The 19143-nt window shown below is 41.9% G+C and overlaps 1 protein-coding gene across 1 annotated transcript in view; it reads right to left on the bottom strand.

The window, feature by feature from the left end:
* LOC108140515 (pneumococcal serine-rich repeat protein) overlaps positions 1–19143 on the bottom strand; it is a 26296-nt gene extending 7153 nt beyond the window's left edge. The window contains 14 exon segments of the mRNA XM_017263316.2: positions 1870–1988; positions 2582–2638; positions 3043–3185; positions 3256–3385; positions 3961–4089; positions 4168–4428; positions 5028–5403; positions 6087–6848; positions 7836–8993; positions 9704–10301; positions 10663–10880; positions 10944–11143; positions 11667–12043; positions 18983–19143. Coding sequence (XP_017118805.2) covers positions 1870–1988; positions 2582–2638; positions 3043–3185; positions 3256–3385; positions 3961–4089; positions 4168–4428; positions 5028–5403; positions 6087–6848; positions 7836–8993; positions 9704–10301; positions 10663–10880; positions 10944–11143; positions 11667–11893 — 4378 coding nt within the window. The 5' untranslated portion in view covers positions 11894–12043; positions 18983–19143.

The following is a 19143-nucleotide window of genomic DNA, read 5'->3' as shown; positions in this document are numbered from 1 at the left end:
TTAATATTACAAATGACTCCGTTAAAGATTTATCCAAAAAAGCCCAGAACTCAGAAATTTGTTTTTGGTTTTAATATAATTTTGTAAGTTTTTTTTATTTTGGTTGTTTATTTTCTTTTTTTTTTGTTGGAAACACATTTCTTTTTAGTGCCAAGTTAGTGGTTTGGGTGTTTAGCTGGTTTGTTGGCGGTTTTAACAGCGTGGACAGAGTAAACTACATTGAGAAGCTTTTGGGTGTGTTGGTTGGTTGGTGCGCATGTATTTGTATTTGCATGTGTGGGTGTGCGTGTGAGCTTAGTGGTGTTAAACAAACAAATTTCTTGTACAACACAAATTTTGGTTTAATTTCGTTTACTTATTATTCGCTTTATGCATTTTAGGGTTTTAATTTTGTTTGTAACTAATAAAAAACATCGAAAAAGAGGAACTGGGAAACTCAACTTGAAACTTTGTCTTTGGTTTTTGGGTTAGCGCATTAAAGAACTTGTAGTTTGTTTGTTTGCTGTTGGTGAGGGATATATATTTAAATAAATATATATGTATGTAATCAAACGAGTTGGTAAAACTAAAACAAATTTAAGGTAGCGGGGCCATTTGCATAAAAACTGTACAACAATTAATTTACCAAAGAAAATAGATATCGAAAAATTCTTTTGGTTGCGAAAACAAAATCTCAGTGGTCACCATAAATAAAATAACAAAAGGTTTTGTCTTCTTTCGTTTAGATTGTTTTTTTTTTTGTTTATTTATTGTCGTCTATGTTGTTGCTCTCACTGCAAAATGTAGTAAATTTATTAGGTGTTGGTTTCATTCGCTTTAGTTTATTTCACTGTTAACATTAAGTACAATCTCCTCGGGTCGCCATCAACATTTTCATATTCTCATTTCGAATAACATTTAGGTCAAGGGTTAAGTCGGATTCGGGTTCGCCATACATGAATATACATTCTTTGAGCGTGTCTATATAATTGCGCTGGTATACAGAACTTTGAATACGATTTGATTACACTTTTACTTTTATTGACTTAACAAATTCTTGGCTTTTTCATAATTACTTTGCTTAGCCTTGTAACTCTATTTTCATCATCATTGCATGAGTGCAGAACAAAAATTTGAAAGGCAAATCATAAGGGGTAAATAATAAATAAATAGTGCATAAATTAAGGTAGGAAGTAGGGTTGTTCTTTTTATTCTGTTGAGCAATAAATAAATAGGTTCTGGTTTGTAAGCGTCAGCGGCATTTGGGGTTAATAACAAAAGAGTGGTGCCATAGGACAGACAGCATTTAGATATAGATAGTTATAGATAGTTCACTGGACAGAGTAGAGATAGATATAGATATATAGATCGATATAGAGTGAGTATTGATAGAGATTTAATTATGCTATTAAGAACTGTGCGCGCACACAAAACAGCAAATCAAATAAATAGAAATATAGTTTCAACGGAAATAGTGGTTTGTCATAGTTTAAGTATTAATTGGCATTTTCACTTGATAATTACAGTAGACACTTATGATTAATTGTTGTTTTTGCTTGGCTATTGTTTGTTTATCTGGTTTGTGGGAAAATATTGAATATAGGGTTTAGAATAAGTAGATCGTTGATCGGTGTTCTTTTGTTTGTTTGGTTTGGTTTGGTTTTGTTTTGTTTAGCAGACATCAACAACTACTTGAAGTAAAACAGGTTTAAGTATACGATATAGGCATATTGAAATTGAAATTATTCTTATTTACGTAGCATACGTTGCAGCGCGTTTCTTTAGTTCTACATTTGTGTTGTCTGTATGGTTCGGCCTTCATCTTAATCGAAGCGGCGTGCCTACTGATCTACTGATCTAGGTATTTACTCTTTAATCTGTGATATTCACCTCTTGGCAGCGTGGCCCCCGTGCGCGAGAACATCGATTCCATGTCGCTGCCCAGATCCCGGGACATGCTGTGCCGCCATGGAGCTCCCAGTCCGCTGTTGTTGCTGCTGTTCAGGCGGCTGTGAACAATACGAGACAGATAAACGTGTGGACTTTGGTGAGAACAGTGCATTGGCTTCATTGGTTTCCTTTGCGCATCGAACGTTCAGCCGAGGGACTTGGACATGCACATTACAAACGCACATGCTACACGTGGCCAACTTACAGGCAGCATTTGGTGGGCGGCCAGGGAGCGTGGCCCAACCACCGGCGCAGTCGCTCCGTAATGTCCAAGGCCCTCAGCCAGCGCTCCCCGCACCTAAAAGCAGGAGCAGTGGCAGTTTAAGGAGCAGGTGCGAGACAGCCAGATAATGGGAGGTAATACATGATGGATGGCTATTTAATTGTGCGAGTCGGAAGCTCAATTTGGGTTGGCATGAAAGCGGCGAACAATGTGATTTAAACCAAATTTAAATGGAGCTTTAAATTAAAACAAAAATTTTTACAAATAATTCTGTTATGCATCTCAAAATAAATTTTGAAAATTTAAGCGAGCCAAAAAAGCAAAAAAACCTCTTTTAAATTTGGCTATAAAGTACATTGTAACCTTAGCGGGTGGTGGAAGGGTCTTGAGCGGTTTAAAAGTCGTTAACAGCCTCAGCTCAGTACTTACATTTTCTTCTTCTCGACCGTTTCGCTATAGGTATAACTAACTTGAGATCTAAGCACACTTTGCGAATGATTAGTTAAAGCATGGTTGGTGTGAGTGTGTTTTTTTTTTTTTTTGAATTGTTAGATGGAAGGCATGTGGAGGGCAGCATGTAAGAAATGGACAACAAATTTGCTGTTAATGTTCGTGGGTGGCCATAGCAGTCATCCAATGTTTAAGCTAGGAGTTAAAGCTGAGCCGTCTCTGGCCTCACAGGAGTCGGTCCGTAATCAAATCCCTTTGCAGGGAGACAACTCCAAGGGAATTTAATGAAATTATTAACTGCATAAGCTGACTAACTGACTGGCAGCCGGCTGGATGGCAATCAACCTTAGTTGCCACTCCAACGCCGACTCCGGTCCACTCCAACTCCAACTCCATTTTCATTTTCATTTCCATTTGCTGGCTTTCCAGGGCACACTCACCTGGCAAAAGGACTGCCCTGGCTCCAGAATGGACTGTGGCTTTGGGCCTGACGCGAAATGTCCGTGAGCAGGCGACTAGAATGACTGGGGAATCCGACCGTCAGGTCACTGTTGACGTTCAGCCGATTCGTTAAGGCCCGCACCTTAAAAAATGTGAAGGGAGCATGGAGCATGGAGCATCGGCCACATTAATTCCATAGGATGACGTCTTACCCGCTGCAGCAGTGTCGAGAACAGATTCTCCGCCGTGAGTATCTCAAAGCCATCGTCGTCGTCATCGTCCTCCTCGTTTGAGCTCTGCGAATCGTTGTCTTGACTAATTTTCTTGACAGGTCTTGAGCTCCTGCGGGTGTGTCAAAAAAAAAATATATGAAAAGGATTTGCATGATGATGAAAATAAGCGAATCAAACGGCAGTCAAAGAGACTGGGACGGAGGAAGCTGTGCGAACCAGATTCAATTTAGCAATCCAGTTACGTATGTATGTCTTGCATTCAAACAAATTTTGGTGTTTAATTTTCGGTCCTCAATTTTAAATAGTATGTTTAGAAATAAATATTTTAAGGGATAAACAAAATTAATTCATCGAAAAAAATGTAATTCAATTTTCTGTCCTTATTTGCAATTGAGTTAGTTTCTTATCTTTTTTTAAATGAAATACCATTAAACAAGAAAATTATGATATAAGCATGCCTATCAATACAAACATAATTTTTAACAATAAAAAAAAATCGTTTTTACCCTTCATTAAATAGTATTTTTCAGGAATTAAAAATTCATTGAATAACAAAATTACTTCATTATTGACTTTCTACGTTTATTTGCTTGCTAAATTCGAGATCTTTAAATTGTTATAAATTTTCTCTGGGTTCAGGATAAATAGCAATGAGCGGAAGGATGGACAAGGATGTGGGCAAACCTGAGTCGGTGCGGGGTGAAGCGGGCCTCGTCCTCGGCGCCTCCGCTGCCGCCATCCCGGGTTATCGAAGTGGTGCGCATCTTCTGGAATGGCGAGCCCTCATCGAAGCCTGCCTCGCTTAACAGTGAGCTGCATACGAAATCGAACGAAATTCAGTCCAGAAAACTGCACTGGCACAGGATGCGAAACTTCAAGCTTAAACTTTACCCAATGCGACGCGACGGACGCAGGCGGGTAAACGTCGACCGGCTGCTGGTGGTGTGGCTCGACTCCGATGGCTCCACGCTGCGCTCCCGGGGCGTGATGAAGCCGCCCCCTTCGACGGCAATCGGGATGATGAACTCCCGCGGACTCTTCTTGATGGGCTGCGAGGTGCTCGTGATGGTGGCCTGCGACATGTTCGTGGCCGTGGTGGTGGTGGCATCCGACTCGGATTCCACCGTCGATTGCCGCGACAGCGAGCCGGAACTGCAAGAGGCCATGAAACAGGCAAAGTCAATTATCAGCTTGCACAGGCAATCAAAACTTAAGGGCTTACAAACAGTAAGAATGTTATATTGCTTATTCTATCGATTAATTACTGATTTAACATTACTTTAATGAAATCTGTTTGAATTTGTAATTTCGGAGGATCCCGTTCAGAGATATAATGGTCATTGCAAAATGCATTCCCAAATAAATATTTTCACTAATCCTAAGTCTCAAAACATAGTAAAAAGCTACCATATAATGTGAACAACTCTTTAGATAAATAAATTTAAAAGTTTTCTCAGAAAAAATTCTGGAAAATTCTCTTTTTTCGGTATAACCCCTTAATGGAGCTGGTATAAGATATTGATAGCTAATATTCAACTATATCTCTAACTAAATTATATCTCATTAAATATGGTTTTAATTAAAGGAAAAGAGTCATGAAGTAAAAGTTCAGTCACACGAGTCTTGCGAACCTGAACCCTCCAATTTAGCGTTCCATTCAACCAATTACATTGAATTTTCTTTCCGGGCACAGAGAAAAATCGAATCAACAATTATACATATGTGCTCTTCGGTTGCCATACAGTACTCACCGCGTGGTTGTGTTAGAGCTGGTGCGTCCGTAGGCGTGCTGCGTGGGCGGTCGCTGGATGGTGATGACGTGCTCCTTGGGCTCCAGACTGGTGGCCCTCGCCTGCAGCGTCGTTTTGATGGGACTGTAGGGGATGGGGCCCTCGCGTGGCGGTGCACTGCGCAGGTCGGCCACCGGATGCTGCATCTCCGTGCTGAAGCGCATCGCCGGCTGGGGAGGAGCCCCCTGTTCCGGGATTCGCGGTTTGATGTCCAGCTGGACCTCCGCCTTGGCGTTGATCTTGCGACGCGGCAGGGTGGCCGATTTCAGGGTAATCGAAGCCGTCGATGTCTTGACCGCTCCTGGGGGCGTTGGAGGTCCTTCGGCACCCGGCGAAGCTGCAGATTAAAGAGTTCAATGATTACCTCAAGTTAATCCGGTTTTATACACATGGTACATGGTGCAAGAGGAACAAGTAAGCAATTAAAGCATCAGTAACAGTAAGAGAACACAAATATGAACTTTTCATTGAGGCCAAAAGGAGTGCAGTTCGTGGGTTAAGGCGCGCCTAAAGTGTTTTTATTTTAGGGGGTTAAGTCTACGAGTCTACTGTTTGAAAGTCAGAACAACAACGAGCACGAACAACAACAACTGCAACTGCAATAGCCGCAGCAGCAGCAACAACAACGACAACGACAACGAGAACAACAACCACACATCGAGAACAACAAACAACGTCCAAAGAAAAAGGAAAGCCAAAGATATCGGGTGTGATGTCGGGAAAGGAAAGCCAGGACTACCAAGCCAGGATATTATGACACTGATTAACCTTGGACTTTCCCAGGAGCCAGCCAGTGTCCATAAAGCAAAAAGGGAGCGGAAAAAAAACAAAATAATCGAGGAACGCAACAGGAAACGGAAACGGATTGAGTGGATTGCATTGGGTATTTTTCGTTTTTTTGCAGGCACACACAGCACAAAGCACATTTTTTGATTTCGGGTACGGATACGGATACGGATACGGATTCGGTTGGGTTTTGTTTTCTTTTTTTTTTGGTTCGGAGCCGCTGCCAAGACTTACATTTCAGCCACATAGCCGCAGGCATGGCACATGTAGCACTGGCACTGGCATTGGTATTGAGTGTGTCTTGAGCTTGATTATGATTGAATGGTCTCGTGCGCGAATTGACATTGTAATTGACATTAGGCATCGTGTTGCAGTTGCCGATGTTGCTGCTGTTGTATCTGTTGTTGCTGCTGCTGCTGCTGCTGCCGCCGCTGTTGCTGCTGTTCCCGTAGTTGTTGTGGTTGGCTTGGGCGGCGGGGGCGTGGCTGGCGGCATATTGCGGCGACATTGGCGGCGTGAACAGGGCAGTCGGCATTTTTTGATCCACCTGACAACGCTGCTGATATTGCTGCTGCAGCATTTTGAACGGACTACTCGCACTCGCGCTCGGCGGCGGTTGGAAAATGCTGGCCGTGCTGTACGAAGCCTGCGGCTGCCAAGTGGCTGGCCTTCGGTTTATGGCCTGGTTATTTTGACCGGCCAGTCCGCCTCCAAATATCCGCTGCTGTATGGTTTGCTTGGCCGCAGCCAAAGCATTCGGTGAAATGAGCACAGGCGGTGCCGTCTGGGGTCCCGCTATCGGCGGCGACATGGCTGCCGTTCCCGGCGAATTGTTTCCGGAATAGACCATAAAGTTGCTGCCACTCTGAGCTCGCTTCGGTGCATTATTAGCCGACGCACCACCACCGATTCCAGCAGCACCACCCACCATGTCACTGCCAAAGCCGTTGCCATTGCCATTGCCAATGCCATAAAACGGTGTCGGCCTGCGTATCACTAAAATTAAGATGATGAGTAAATGAATATGATGAGCTGGTATGGGGGAGTAGGGTGGGTCGATCGGTTGGATTAAAAGTCGTGGATCGCTGGCAATGCAATTTATAGAAAATTCTTTACAACATTTCTTCAAAATTGTCAATTTTAAATAAGTACATACAATAAACTTAAATTTTTTTGAGATTTAATATTTAAAGTTTAATTTCGCGATAGCTTAAAAAAGTGTAAAAAATCTTTTAAGAAAGTTAAGAGCTTGTAGGAACTTTTATTTTTTTTCAGTTTTCAGTTTTTCCTCTTTGGTTTTGATATTTAAATCCATACAAATCGATCCACCCCAATGATGAGGTAGTCAGCACAAGAGCGAGAAACAAAAGACAGGTGAGTTTGATGATGATGTCGATGATGAGTGTATTATTCGCTTGAGGGTTTCTTTCTTTTTTTTCTTTTTCTTTTATTTTATTGGCTTTGTGGATTGGCCAAGCGAAATTGCAAATTGTAATGGAGGATTCGGAATCGCTTCGATTTGTTGGTTCTTCTGATGGAGTTCGGTGAGTGTGAGCAGGAGATTATATTGAAAAAGCCAAATATAATCCATGCAGCACACGGCTTGCAAAACGTTCACATACACATCGAAAATGGAAAGGAATTAAGTATATGCCAAAGTAAAGATAGGAAACAAGACGATGGCACCCGTTTGGGTCAAGTACAAGTCAAAAGTTTGCATTAAATTAAGTTCGACCTGCCATGAGAAAGTTCTAAGAAATGCACACACACATTTCCCGAAAGTAATACTATCCTGTGTCAATAAATGTTTTAATAATAATGACCTTTGACTTGTACCCCGACCCAAGACCAGATCCCGGATACTAAGGCTAAGTAATGCTAGTAGTCAACTTGAAAGCGCTGCGTGGTTTAGCTTAACTTAGGTACGGATATCATAATCACTATGGTCGTAACTTTGGGCGTTATCATGCCAGCATCACTCACCTGGTTGGATGGCATTTCCGATGATGGCGCGCGCGTTCTTCAACTTACGCTCGCGCTCCTGCAGCGTCGCCGGCTCACTGACTCCGATGGTCTCGGTTTGGGCGCACAACTGGTCCACCTCCTTGCTGGACTCGTTCTGGGCCTGCAGCAGCAGGGCTATGGAGTTCTCCATGGAGCGCCGGGCCTCGTCCAGCGAAACGGAGGCCACCGAGTTCTTGGAATCGCTGGCCTCCAGGGATGGCGCCACCACTGGCGGTGTTGGCGGTGGTGTGCCCAGGGCCTCGGCTTCCTGGGCGGCAGCCGCTGCTGCAGCCACCTGCTCCTGAGCCCTCAGCTCACCAGGCGTGGGTCCATCGGCCGTCGGCGGATTGGTGGCCTTCTTCTCGAACTCCTTCTTGAAACTGCCCACACTGACGCCAGGTATGCTCAGCTTCTTGGGCTTTTCGGGAGCGGCTGCAGCCACTTGCGGCGGGGGCTGGAACTTTTCGGCCGTTTCCAGGATGCGCGACTTCCGACGCTCCGCATTGAACTTGTTCAGGGTGGACTCGTCCTGCAGGCTGCACTTGCGAACGAAGGGAGGCGGCACCACTGCGCCCACAGGCGCCGCCGCCTTGGAGGCACTCTCATTGATGGCGTTCACCAGGTCGGCGGTCTTGTGCTTATTCACAAACTTCTTGATCACCTTGGTGGCATCCTTCTCCTCAGGCGTCTCCACCACAGCGTCCAGCTTGCCCCGGGTGGCCTGTCGGGCAACGGGTGTGGGTGTGGGTGCAGGTGCAGATGCAGTTATAGGTAGCGGAGCTGTAGCGGAGCCATCGCCCATTAGCTGCTCGCAGAGATCGCCCACCAATTGCATGTCTTTCTGGGAGTAACTGGGGGATGGGCCTTCCTCTGGTATATGGGCAATCGTCTCCGCCTCCATGAGCGTGGGGGGAGCTTGGGGGGGTTCGATGATCGTGGGTGGTGCCTCAGTCAGTGGCGCCCCCTCCTTGCTGATCACAAACGAGCTGTTGGCCGCCTTCTCCTTCTTTTTGGCCGTGATCCCGGCTGCGTTCTCCGTGGAAACAGTGGCCTGCAGCTTCCTCTTGGTCTGCACCGGACTCTGGGCGGGCGTAATGGTCCTGGTGGGCGAGGGCATCAGGGCTGCTTCTCCTCCAGCTGCAAAACAATCACAAAACAGAAACAGAAAGAGAGAGAGAGAGAGAGAAAGGGTGGCGTGGTTTAATGAGTTTGGTTAAATGACTTTAGTTTCAAGTGGTTTAGTAGTTTAGTACATTCGCAAGTGATGGGGCGTGTGGATTCGGGATTCGGTTCCGGGAGAAGGATCAGTTAGTGGGTAGGTCGGTGGTCGGTCGGTGTCGGTGTGTGTTGGGTAGCCAGTTAGTCTCCGTTTATATACACAATAGGGTGGGTCGTCTTGATGGACTATTCTCTGCAGTAGATGGTAATCTATGAATTTAACTAAGCAATATTGGATATTGGTTTGTTCTGGATACAACAAATCTTATTTAAATTCTAAAAGTCTTAAGCAGGTCAAAATTATAATAAAAATTTCTTTAAGGCGAAATAGTTCTTTTAAAGCTAAGAACAAAAGAGTATAGCTTAAATTTTCAAAGTTTAAGTATTTATAAGCGATTTTAAATCATTTTTTGGACCGAAAGTTATTCATAAAATATTGCTTGGAATTTTTCATAGACTACACCAGTGTTCCTTACGATTTGTCGGTAGTATTTAATCCAGCCAAATCGACCCATCCTATTACACAAGAATCACTGCAGGGGTTGCTGCTCGGGAACTTCTATCTCACACACTGGGGACCACTCAAGCGATTTCAAAAGCGACAAGCAGGAAGATGGACATCGACTCACCGGCCACCATGTCCAGGATGCGACGCTCCGCCTCCGTGTTCGGCGGTCCCATGTCCCGGATGGAGCCCACCGAATGCGAGCGGGGCACACGTTCGTTCGCCGCCGCCTTAGCCGCAGCGGCTCCCTCCGCCGAGGGCACCACCAACTGATCCGCCGTAATGGTGGCTGGCGTCAAGGAGAGCAGGACGTCCAGTCGCACTGGCGTCTGGTTGGCCAGATCCTCGGCCAGGTCCAGGCAGGACACATTGTCGTTCTCGTTCACCCACCAGTGCGAACAGATCTGCTCGATGCTGGCCCGCTTCCTCGGACACACGGTGAGCATGTCCCGGATGAGGGTGGAGGCCCGCGAAGGCTTCCTCGGCTCGTAGTAGTCGCCCTGGCTGATCTGCTTCACCAGCCGCTTGAAATTGGACCCGTCGAAGGGCATGGAACCGTAGACCAGCGTGTAGAGCAGCACGCCCAGTGACCAGCAGTCAACCTCGGGTCCCTGGTACGGCGTTCCCTCCACGATTTCTGGCGAGGCATAGAGGGGGGAGCCGCAGAAGGTGCCCAACAGGCGCTGGTCGTCAAACACATTCGACAGGCCAAAATCGGCAATCTGAGAAAGGGACAGAATCGTATTTTAAATATTAGTAGGATAAAGTAATCACAGCCGTTTCGAATGCTTTAAAAATTAAGATTAAGATTATTTAAAGTAAAAAAAAAGATAATTTGGTCTAGAACAAAACTAATTGATATGATGTCATAAAAGTACTAAAAACCTAAAGTTTAATTTACTCATATTTATAAGTTGATCTATAATTATAATTATATGTGTTATGTTTAATTACCGATTTACTCAGAATAAAACTTATTATAAAGAGTTGTAAGCATTTAATAATATATTCAAGTACAAAACCTTATTTTTAAATGCTTTAATCTGTTTTCATAGTTTGTAAGCAGTAGGGCATTATGCTTACCTTGGCATTGCCCTTCTCGTCCAGCAGGATGTTCTCCAGCTTGAGATCCCGATGGCATATCTTGTGCTTGTGACAGTAGTAGACGGCGGTGGCCACCTGGCGGAAGATGCGGCGCGCCTCCTCCTCGGTGAGCACCTTCCGCTCGGAGAGGTAGTCGTAGAGCTCGCCGCCAGCGGCAAACTCCATAACCAGCACCATTTTCTCACGGTTCTCGAACACTGAAAATATTTAAAGTCTTTAGTTAAGTGGCCATTAATATATACAACTGTCATATAACTTACCTTCGTAGATGTGGATGATGTTGGGATGATGCACTGAGCTCATGATCTGCACCTCGCGCCGGATGCGCACTAAATCCGCCTCGGCTTCGATTTTGCACTTCTTAATGGTTTTGATGGCCACCTCCTGGCCGGTTTCCTTATTTATACCTAACTGCACCTTGCCATAGGTGCCTTGTCCTAGTTTCTTAATAATATCAAACCTGCAGAGATATAAAAAAAGGTTGTTTAATAAATTATAATGGGTTTAATACTAATTGTTATAACTAATCAAGTTGAGATAGTAGGTAAAATGAAAACTACGTAGCCCTGCATTAATTAGCCGGTTGTTTTTTTTCTAATGAATATCTAAAACATATACACATATTAAACAATTTGAGACAAAGTATTCTGAGTCTTGTTTAGTCATACTGAGCTAAATAAGGGCAATCATTAAATTCCTAAGTTCGTCAGCAGTATTTATCAGTGAAATGGTTTCCTTTGTTTCCAGTCGACAAAATAGCTTTAGGCTTTATTTCATAATTTGCATTTAATTAGTAGTTTAGATGCGTTTTTAATCTATATGAACAATTATAATTGCATTTTAAATATGAAAATTCATTTTGTTTAATTAAGTTTGAGTTTCAGCTACATATTATATGGAAGTTATTAACAATTTATCGCTCCCACCAATTAAATTAGTTCGACATGTGTAATAATGAGGATAATATTTGAGGGACCACTCACCTTTGTCGCAGCTTCTTGCGATGATTGTTCATTTTGACGTTGCCCGTGTTGGCAATGCCACTCATGATATTGTCTATTTGATCCTGCGGTATCCCCGAAGGATGCGCCAGACTGTTCCCGGTGGCGTCGAGCCCGCCAGGAGCAGTGTCTGTCTTTGCCGCCGACGAGGCGCCCGCTCCTCCTGCCGCTCCATTGGGCGCCATTCCATCGGGTTTGCTTATCACCATGTCTGTGGATGTGGATTTGGATGCGGTGGTGGAGGTGGAGGTGGACGGGGATGTTGATGCGGATCCGGCTGTGACTGCGACTGCAACTGCTACTGTTTTCGAGGCTGGATCTGATGTCGGGGCTGCTCCACTAACAGCCGATGCAAATTACTGCAAGAGACGGAGACAGGATGGGGAATTCATTAGCAAACTGAACCAAACACTCGGGCAGCACTCATCCATCAAACGTTCAATCAAATGGGCAATCAATTAATTATCCTCGATGCGAGTGCAATTGCTCTGGGGCCTGTCGTTGGGGAGAATCTGGCAAAAAGTTGCTGGTAGATGGGGCTGCGCTTTTCCCTTGGTCTGAATTGCGAAAAGGAAGAGGGCAACCGAAAATCTGTTCTCGACCCAGGTTTTAATTATGGCCAAGCCAGATTGCGTGATTTTAAGACCCAGTTGCTCTAAAGCATTTTGGGGCATGAGGAAGTGTTCTTTTGGGACAGACATATTTACCGCGCAGCGTCATACAGACCTTATTTGTATAAAAATGTTGTTTTTAGCAATGTTGTATCAAAATATATTGACATTTTTCAGGGCTTGCTTTTGATGAGGTGCCAAATACTGTCAAGAACGACACAAATGTCTTCCCCCTTCACAGGAAGTTATTTTGCAGATGATTTTGTGCTTTAATTTTTGACTTACAGTCTATATCGGTTCCACGGAGAGTCGTTATTCTTGAACACCATTAAAAATCATTTTTTTTTATTTTATTCTATTATTATTCAAACGCAAATGTTTTAGTTTATAGGTACAAATGATTTAGATGACCCTTGAAATAATTTTAGTTATGTTTTCAGTTGCTGATTATTCAATAAAGTTAAAGAATCTTTAATCATAACCAAATAACTATACCAAATTTAATTTTTTTCTTGCTGACCACCAAAAGTACTGATTAATAAGGAAACAATTTTCTAGAAACTTGTGTGGGTAACATATCCGGATTTTTATTACCATCAGAGCAAGCCAAGTCGGTTGGCTCACAACTGGGTGACTCTGCTTAAAGGACCGCGAAGTGTCTGGCTTAAAGTGGTCACTTTGAAAAGCCACCACCTACCCGCCAACCCATCGCCTCTACCCCGTGTTTCTGCTATTGTGCTGTCTGAATGTGGATTGCGATGCTATTAGAGAACTAATCTATCAGCATTGTGGAGCAGCAGAAGCACTGCAACTATGAGGACTTCCCTGCTCTTAAGCTGCAGCGTTTTGTCTCTGACAGTTATGACCGGCAAGCCAAGAATAAGGGAAAGACCCAGTAAATATAGTCGGAGGAGGAAAACAGGGGGGAAACGGGGCAACCAGATACGGATACGTACAAATAGATGCCACTCTAGGGTCGTCTCCCCTTTGGCTGGCATCGTTCCAATTATAAATGTGCACTTGATGGCTAGTAAATTAAAGTGTAACCACAACAGAAACCCAAGCAGTCGTGGGCCATGTGCGGAGTTGGTACGAGCCACCACCACCGCCACTAGCACCGCCGAGCTCCGACAATAACAATGCTTGCTTGGCTGCAATTGTATCTTTAAGATACGATTACACAGATGCATAACAAATGCGCGAGGCACGCGTGCAGCTCCTCCTTCTCGCAGACATAAATAAGTTAATCTGTACACGCAATTATATTGCCAGCCCCTTTTCACAGAGAAAGAAAAATATAAATCAATATATATTTAAAGTTAGATGTAAAATTAATATTATATATGTGAAACGTAATGTAAAAGTCATAGCCAAATAGAATAAATCGTTCAAATTCTTCTTCAGTACTTAAAGCTATAAATGAAGTAATAACATAAATATGTTATTGATGTCAATATAGTGGAACCATTTTTTCTGAGCTCTTAGTTTTACCTATAAGTTAACATTGCAAAAACAAATACAATAAATAATGAATGTTATAGTTTAACAATATTAAATTGGTCTTGCCCCCATTTTTCTCCGTGCACGAAAAGGAAAGAGAGAGGAGCACTGATTCTTTTTTGGTTTTATATATCTTGGGCATCTGCTTGGGTGAAGCCAAATCCAAAATCAAAATCAGGGCAACGAACAGTTTTCAAAGTGCGCTGAACTCGTCGCTCGCCGTTTGTCCGATGCCTTCAATTTCGCATCTGCAAGATACAATAACATTGCGAGGCGTCCAGTCTTTGCTATTTATTTATTTTTTTTCCTATTTTTTGGCACTCAGACAGCACATGTCATTGAGCAGCTAGGGAAACAACTAACTATGCGAGTGCGATGAGGATGGCACCCGGCAGAGATAAACACGAGCGGAGATGGCCACGCCCCCGTCCTCCTCGCCGCCCCTTTCCTTGACAGTCAGAAGTTGTTGAAATATCTGCGCCTGCTTTTCCGTCAGTTTGGAATTTCTTGCATCGTTGTCGTTTACGTAAAGGGAAAATATTTTCTTTTTAAATTTTTTTTTTTCCTCGCTTTCTTTTTGTTTGCCGCTGCTGTTTTCGACGGGAGCAGCAACAATAAATTCCATCCAGATAGGCAATGTAAATATGCAAATGAGAATGTTTTTCTGGGTCAAGTCAAGTGCGACATTTCGGCAAAGTTATTTCAGTGACTTTCTCAAATGTTTGATTTTTTGGGGTCCGATAGCATTCCCAGCCAAGCGGAAAATTCCTCCTCATATCGAGAATAATGGCATAAATTAATAAACGGCCATAAACCGATGATAAAAATCTTGTTTCGCAGAGAAATGAATTGAATTCGATGTCATAATTGAATTCCAGCTTCAATGTCATTCGGCGGAAGGAGATGGGTGGTGGGGAAACAAAGGGCAAACATATCGAACATATGGCACTGCAAAATGACAAATTATTGCTGCTTTAAGAGAATTCCACACAGACAGGCAACATGCCTATTCAAATGCGAGTAAATCAAATACAATGCAATTGTCTGCGAAATTAAATGAATTTCCCTGTTGATAAAACACATTTTGCTGGTGGGCTTTAATTGAATACATTTAATGACATATTCTAGGTGACATGCTGATACTCAAGGATCGCAGTAATTCCACTTCGTGAAATTGATTGAAAAGGATTAAATTTAATTTAAATATATAAAAAACAAGAAAGAAAGCAAACTTCGGCAAGCCGAAGTTCATATACCCTTGCAGCTATCGCAAGAATTAAATATTTTTGAAAACATTAAAATTATGATTTACTTGCGTATATGTTTAAAAACATTGAAGCTATGACGATTTGCAGCTTAATTATTTGATTGTTCTTTTATATATTTTTTTAAATGTATGGGAGCTATATGATATAGTCGTCCGATTTTGATGAAATTTAAACCATAATTCTGAAATATTTAACCATTGCTATATGTCGAAGAACTAAAAAAAAAAATTAAAAAACAGCAAAGTTATAATTTTTTTTCAATTATTTTTCCGATTGTTCCTATGGGAGCTATATGCTATAGTCGTCCGATCCGGCTCGTTCCGACTTATACACTACCTGCAATAGAAAGACAACTTTTGGGAAAGTTTCATGCAGATAGCTTTAAAACTGAGAGACTAGTTTGCATATAAACGGACGGTCAGACGGACAGACGGACGGACAGACGGACAGACGGACGGACAGACGGACATGGCTAGATCGACTCTACTAGTGATGCTGATCAAGAATATATATACTTTATAGGGTCGGAAACGTCTCCTTCACTGCGTTGCAAACTTCTGACTGAAATTATAATACCCTCTGCAAGGGTATAATTATGAGCAGGTTGGATGAAACAATCACATTATAACAAACACAATTAATTGAACAAGTTAAAACAACAATAAGCTTAATATTAATTTTTTTGAGATTTAACTGTTTTATTTTAAGGTACTCCATTAAATTTTCCTTACAATATTTGATTTAGTTTAAATTAATTCCTTTTTGGAATTACAAATTGGTTTATTGAAAGAAAAATATGAAAACATATATTTTAAATGACATTTTTTGTTGGCAAAATACAAATGTATTTATAGGCATTTTAAATCCAATGGAATGCCAAGTATTTAACCAAAGTGAAACAATTATAGAATTAATTTTTGTCTGTTAACCTCTTCATCAAACCAATTATATTAATTTATTGTATTAGATAAACATATTCACTGCCAAAACAAATTTTCATCTATTCAGCTGTCTAAAGAATAAAAAAGAATATATATGCATAGCCGTCTCCTTTGGCAATTAAGGCAAATGTCGGGCAATGCGAAGTGTCAATAAGTCAAAAAGTACACGTTCAATGTACGGGAATCAAGAGCAGACAGACCAAATGCCACCCAAAAAAACATCAGCATTAATTGCGTTAAAAATATCGGGCGATTTACTGTTTTTGCTCATCTAAATATTCCTCTGAATCCGACGATAATATTTATGCAATTTATCAAATTACCAGACAATCACAAAAAGAAAACCGCCCAAACTTAAAGCAATAAACAAGATAATTTGAAGGTCCTCGGGGTTCAGTGGCTCAAATTGCCGCCTAAAAGCAGAAGGCAAGCGGAAAAAATAAATAAAAACGATCAAGCAAATAATTAAACGGTTTGGGAAAAGGAAAAGAAAAATTACACGCACAGGACAACATCTTTTTTTCTTTTTTGTTCATGCCACGAACTAAACAATACAAGCCAAACAAAAGGCAAAACAAAATTTTAAATAATATAAGCGAGCCAGCGAAAGGAACAAGACATGTCAAGCATTTCCTTTGCTTGCACAAAAGTTGGGTAACACACACACACACACACAGGCGAGCACCCACACCGCCGCAAGACCGGGGTACACACAACCAACGTGCAATGAGCTGCCGCCATATGCTGAAAAAGAAAAACTTTTCTACATGGCTGGTGGAAACATGAATTTAACGCTCTGCTCTTTATACCGGCGCCGCCCGAGCTGCAGGCCAAAAGTTTTCATTTACTCTGGCTTCCCCACATGGAAAATGGCCATCGTACCCGTACTGGTAAGCAAAAGCATCTGCGAACGACCAATGATGAATTCCGCTCAGAGTGTCCCCAAGGAAAAACTAATATTTGCAAATTGGAACCGAATACTAGAAAATTTGCACGCCAGCACACTGTTTGCTATATAATAAGCTCTTAAATTGCACTAGCTTGGCAGAATAAATGGCCTCAAACCAATTTTGGCTAAAAAGTCCAATGATTAGGCTAAACTATGAAGTATTAGATTAATTAAGGCTCATATAGCATGGGAAAGGTTGTTAAAACGAAGAATAAATTAGTTTTTAAATCAAAATCCCAAGAAATCAAATCATTTAAAATGACTTTAATGTTTTTGTTTCCCATTTGCTTTATAACAAATGTTTGCTTTAATATCTGTTTAAATAAAACTCTACAAATATACAATTTGATTATGGTTTGCTTTGCAGCAATGAAAATGTTTATCGAAGCTTAAAACTTTACTTTGTCTGATATTTATTTTATTTTAGTTTCAAGTCTTCGTTTTCTTCTAATGTTTTATGTATTTTCTAGTATCGTACCGAAAAATGTTATGTAACATTTAATATTTACCATTCTCTCTTTGTTAAGCCTTGCAAAATATTTTAGTACAAAATTGGTAGCTCGCTTAGTGAGTTTTGTTTGAGTTATGCAAAATGTACATACGACCAAGCTGAGTGCAAAATATTTGTGCGTTTTGTTGTCACCCCCCTAAACTATCATGATGTTGTGTAAATTTTGATATTTCAGCTCCGCATTCCCTCCCTGAGAATCGCCTCCCCAGTGGCGCTGTTTTGGTTGCGTTGCCTGTGCTTTTCGCCAATGCCATCGTCGCCTTTTGTTTGACACTTGAGTTGTGACATTGTTGCCATGGCCAGGTTCGTTGTTTGTCTGTCAGTGTCTCCGTCTTCGTCTCCGTCCGGCTGTCCACTTTCACGGATATTGCATTTGACAAACTGTAGTGAAATAAATGCCCTGCCTAATTGCCTTTTGGGAAAGTGGTGCGCGGGAGCGATGTTCGAGTTTGTTTACTGTTTGGCTGACAGGCAGCGAAGAGCTTAATTACAAGCGACCGATTTGGCCCTAACAGGTTGATTGGATATTAATGGGGTAATAAATCTTCGGGGCAGGATGCCTGTCCATTCTACTATCTTCTAGCAAGGAAAACAAGGCAGATCCTTTGACAATAGTCGTTATGTGTAAGCTGCTTTGTTTGGCTTGCAAAATTAATGCATTATTGCACAAATGACGTGGCAAACTATATGAATTAAGCATATTTGCATAATATTTCCTTTATACATAACGGGCTGTATGTATTAAATTCAATTGGCTGTGCACCTAAGTCAAGTTAAGGCCAACCGGCGCATACGTAACGCTTTTCTGGAAGTGAAGGGTTGGCTGCTCCTTTGTGAAATTTTTCGTGCCACCCACACACACGCTCTTGCCAAGCGGAAAAATGGAAAAGCAAGTGAGTTTTGGCAAAAACGGGCAGAAAAAAAAAACTGTGATATATGGTGAATTAATTACACCAAGCATGCAATGTAATTTAATTTCGCTAATTTGCTAGATCCAATTTGTGTATCAGGCGGAAATTTATAATATTTTGTCGGTTTTCTATTGCGGCACTAATGCAGCAGCGAGAGCTAAAATTCCTTGAGAGCATCGACAGACGAAGACGTCGCTGTATTTAAAGTCTCGTATCTCCGCGTAAACGAGAAAACAAAATTAAAAGAAATTTTTAAAAATAACTTTTAGCTAACACGCAAGAGGAATTTTTATTTGAGCAAAAGACCAGAAAAGCAGCACCAGCAGCGCAGCAGTTGAAACAAAAAGTAAAAGCAGCCAACAGAGGCAGCAAATAGAAAACATACCCCAAAACTAAATAGAATAGATGGGATGATGATGTGATGGGAACGAGGAAGTGGTGCCGTCGAGACCAAAACCACAACCGAATCCGAATCTGAATTCGAAATACGTATCTGAAAAAAACGCAACTTTTCCTCTACTTAAGACTCTTGTTGCTGGGATTTGGTGTGTTCTTCGTTTTTCGTATTTGGTTTTTTTTTCGGGATAATGCTATAATAGATACACACCGAGATATTTGCAATCTCTTCCTTTTTGATCACTTCTATGGCCGTTTTTCTTATTGCATTTTTTCATGACCAGCTCACACAATCACACACAAAATTTCACATTTTACTTTCGTCAAATAGAAAAAAGGTATTCCCTCTTCTACCATATGTAGTATAATTTT

This window comes from Drosophila elegans, unplaced genomic scaffold (assembly GCF_018152505.1).
Source record: "Drosophila elegans isolate 14027-0461.03 unplaced genomic scaffold, ASM1815250v1 contig_476, whole genome shotgun sequence".
Taxonomy (NCBI): Eukaryota; Metazoa; Arthropoda; class Insecta; order Diptera; family Drosophilidae; genus Drosophila; species Drosophila elegans.
Note: the sequence above shows the minus strand (reverse complement) of the source record. Positions and strands in the feature narration are given on the sequence as shown.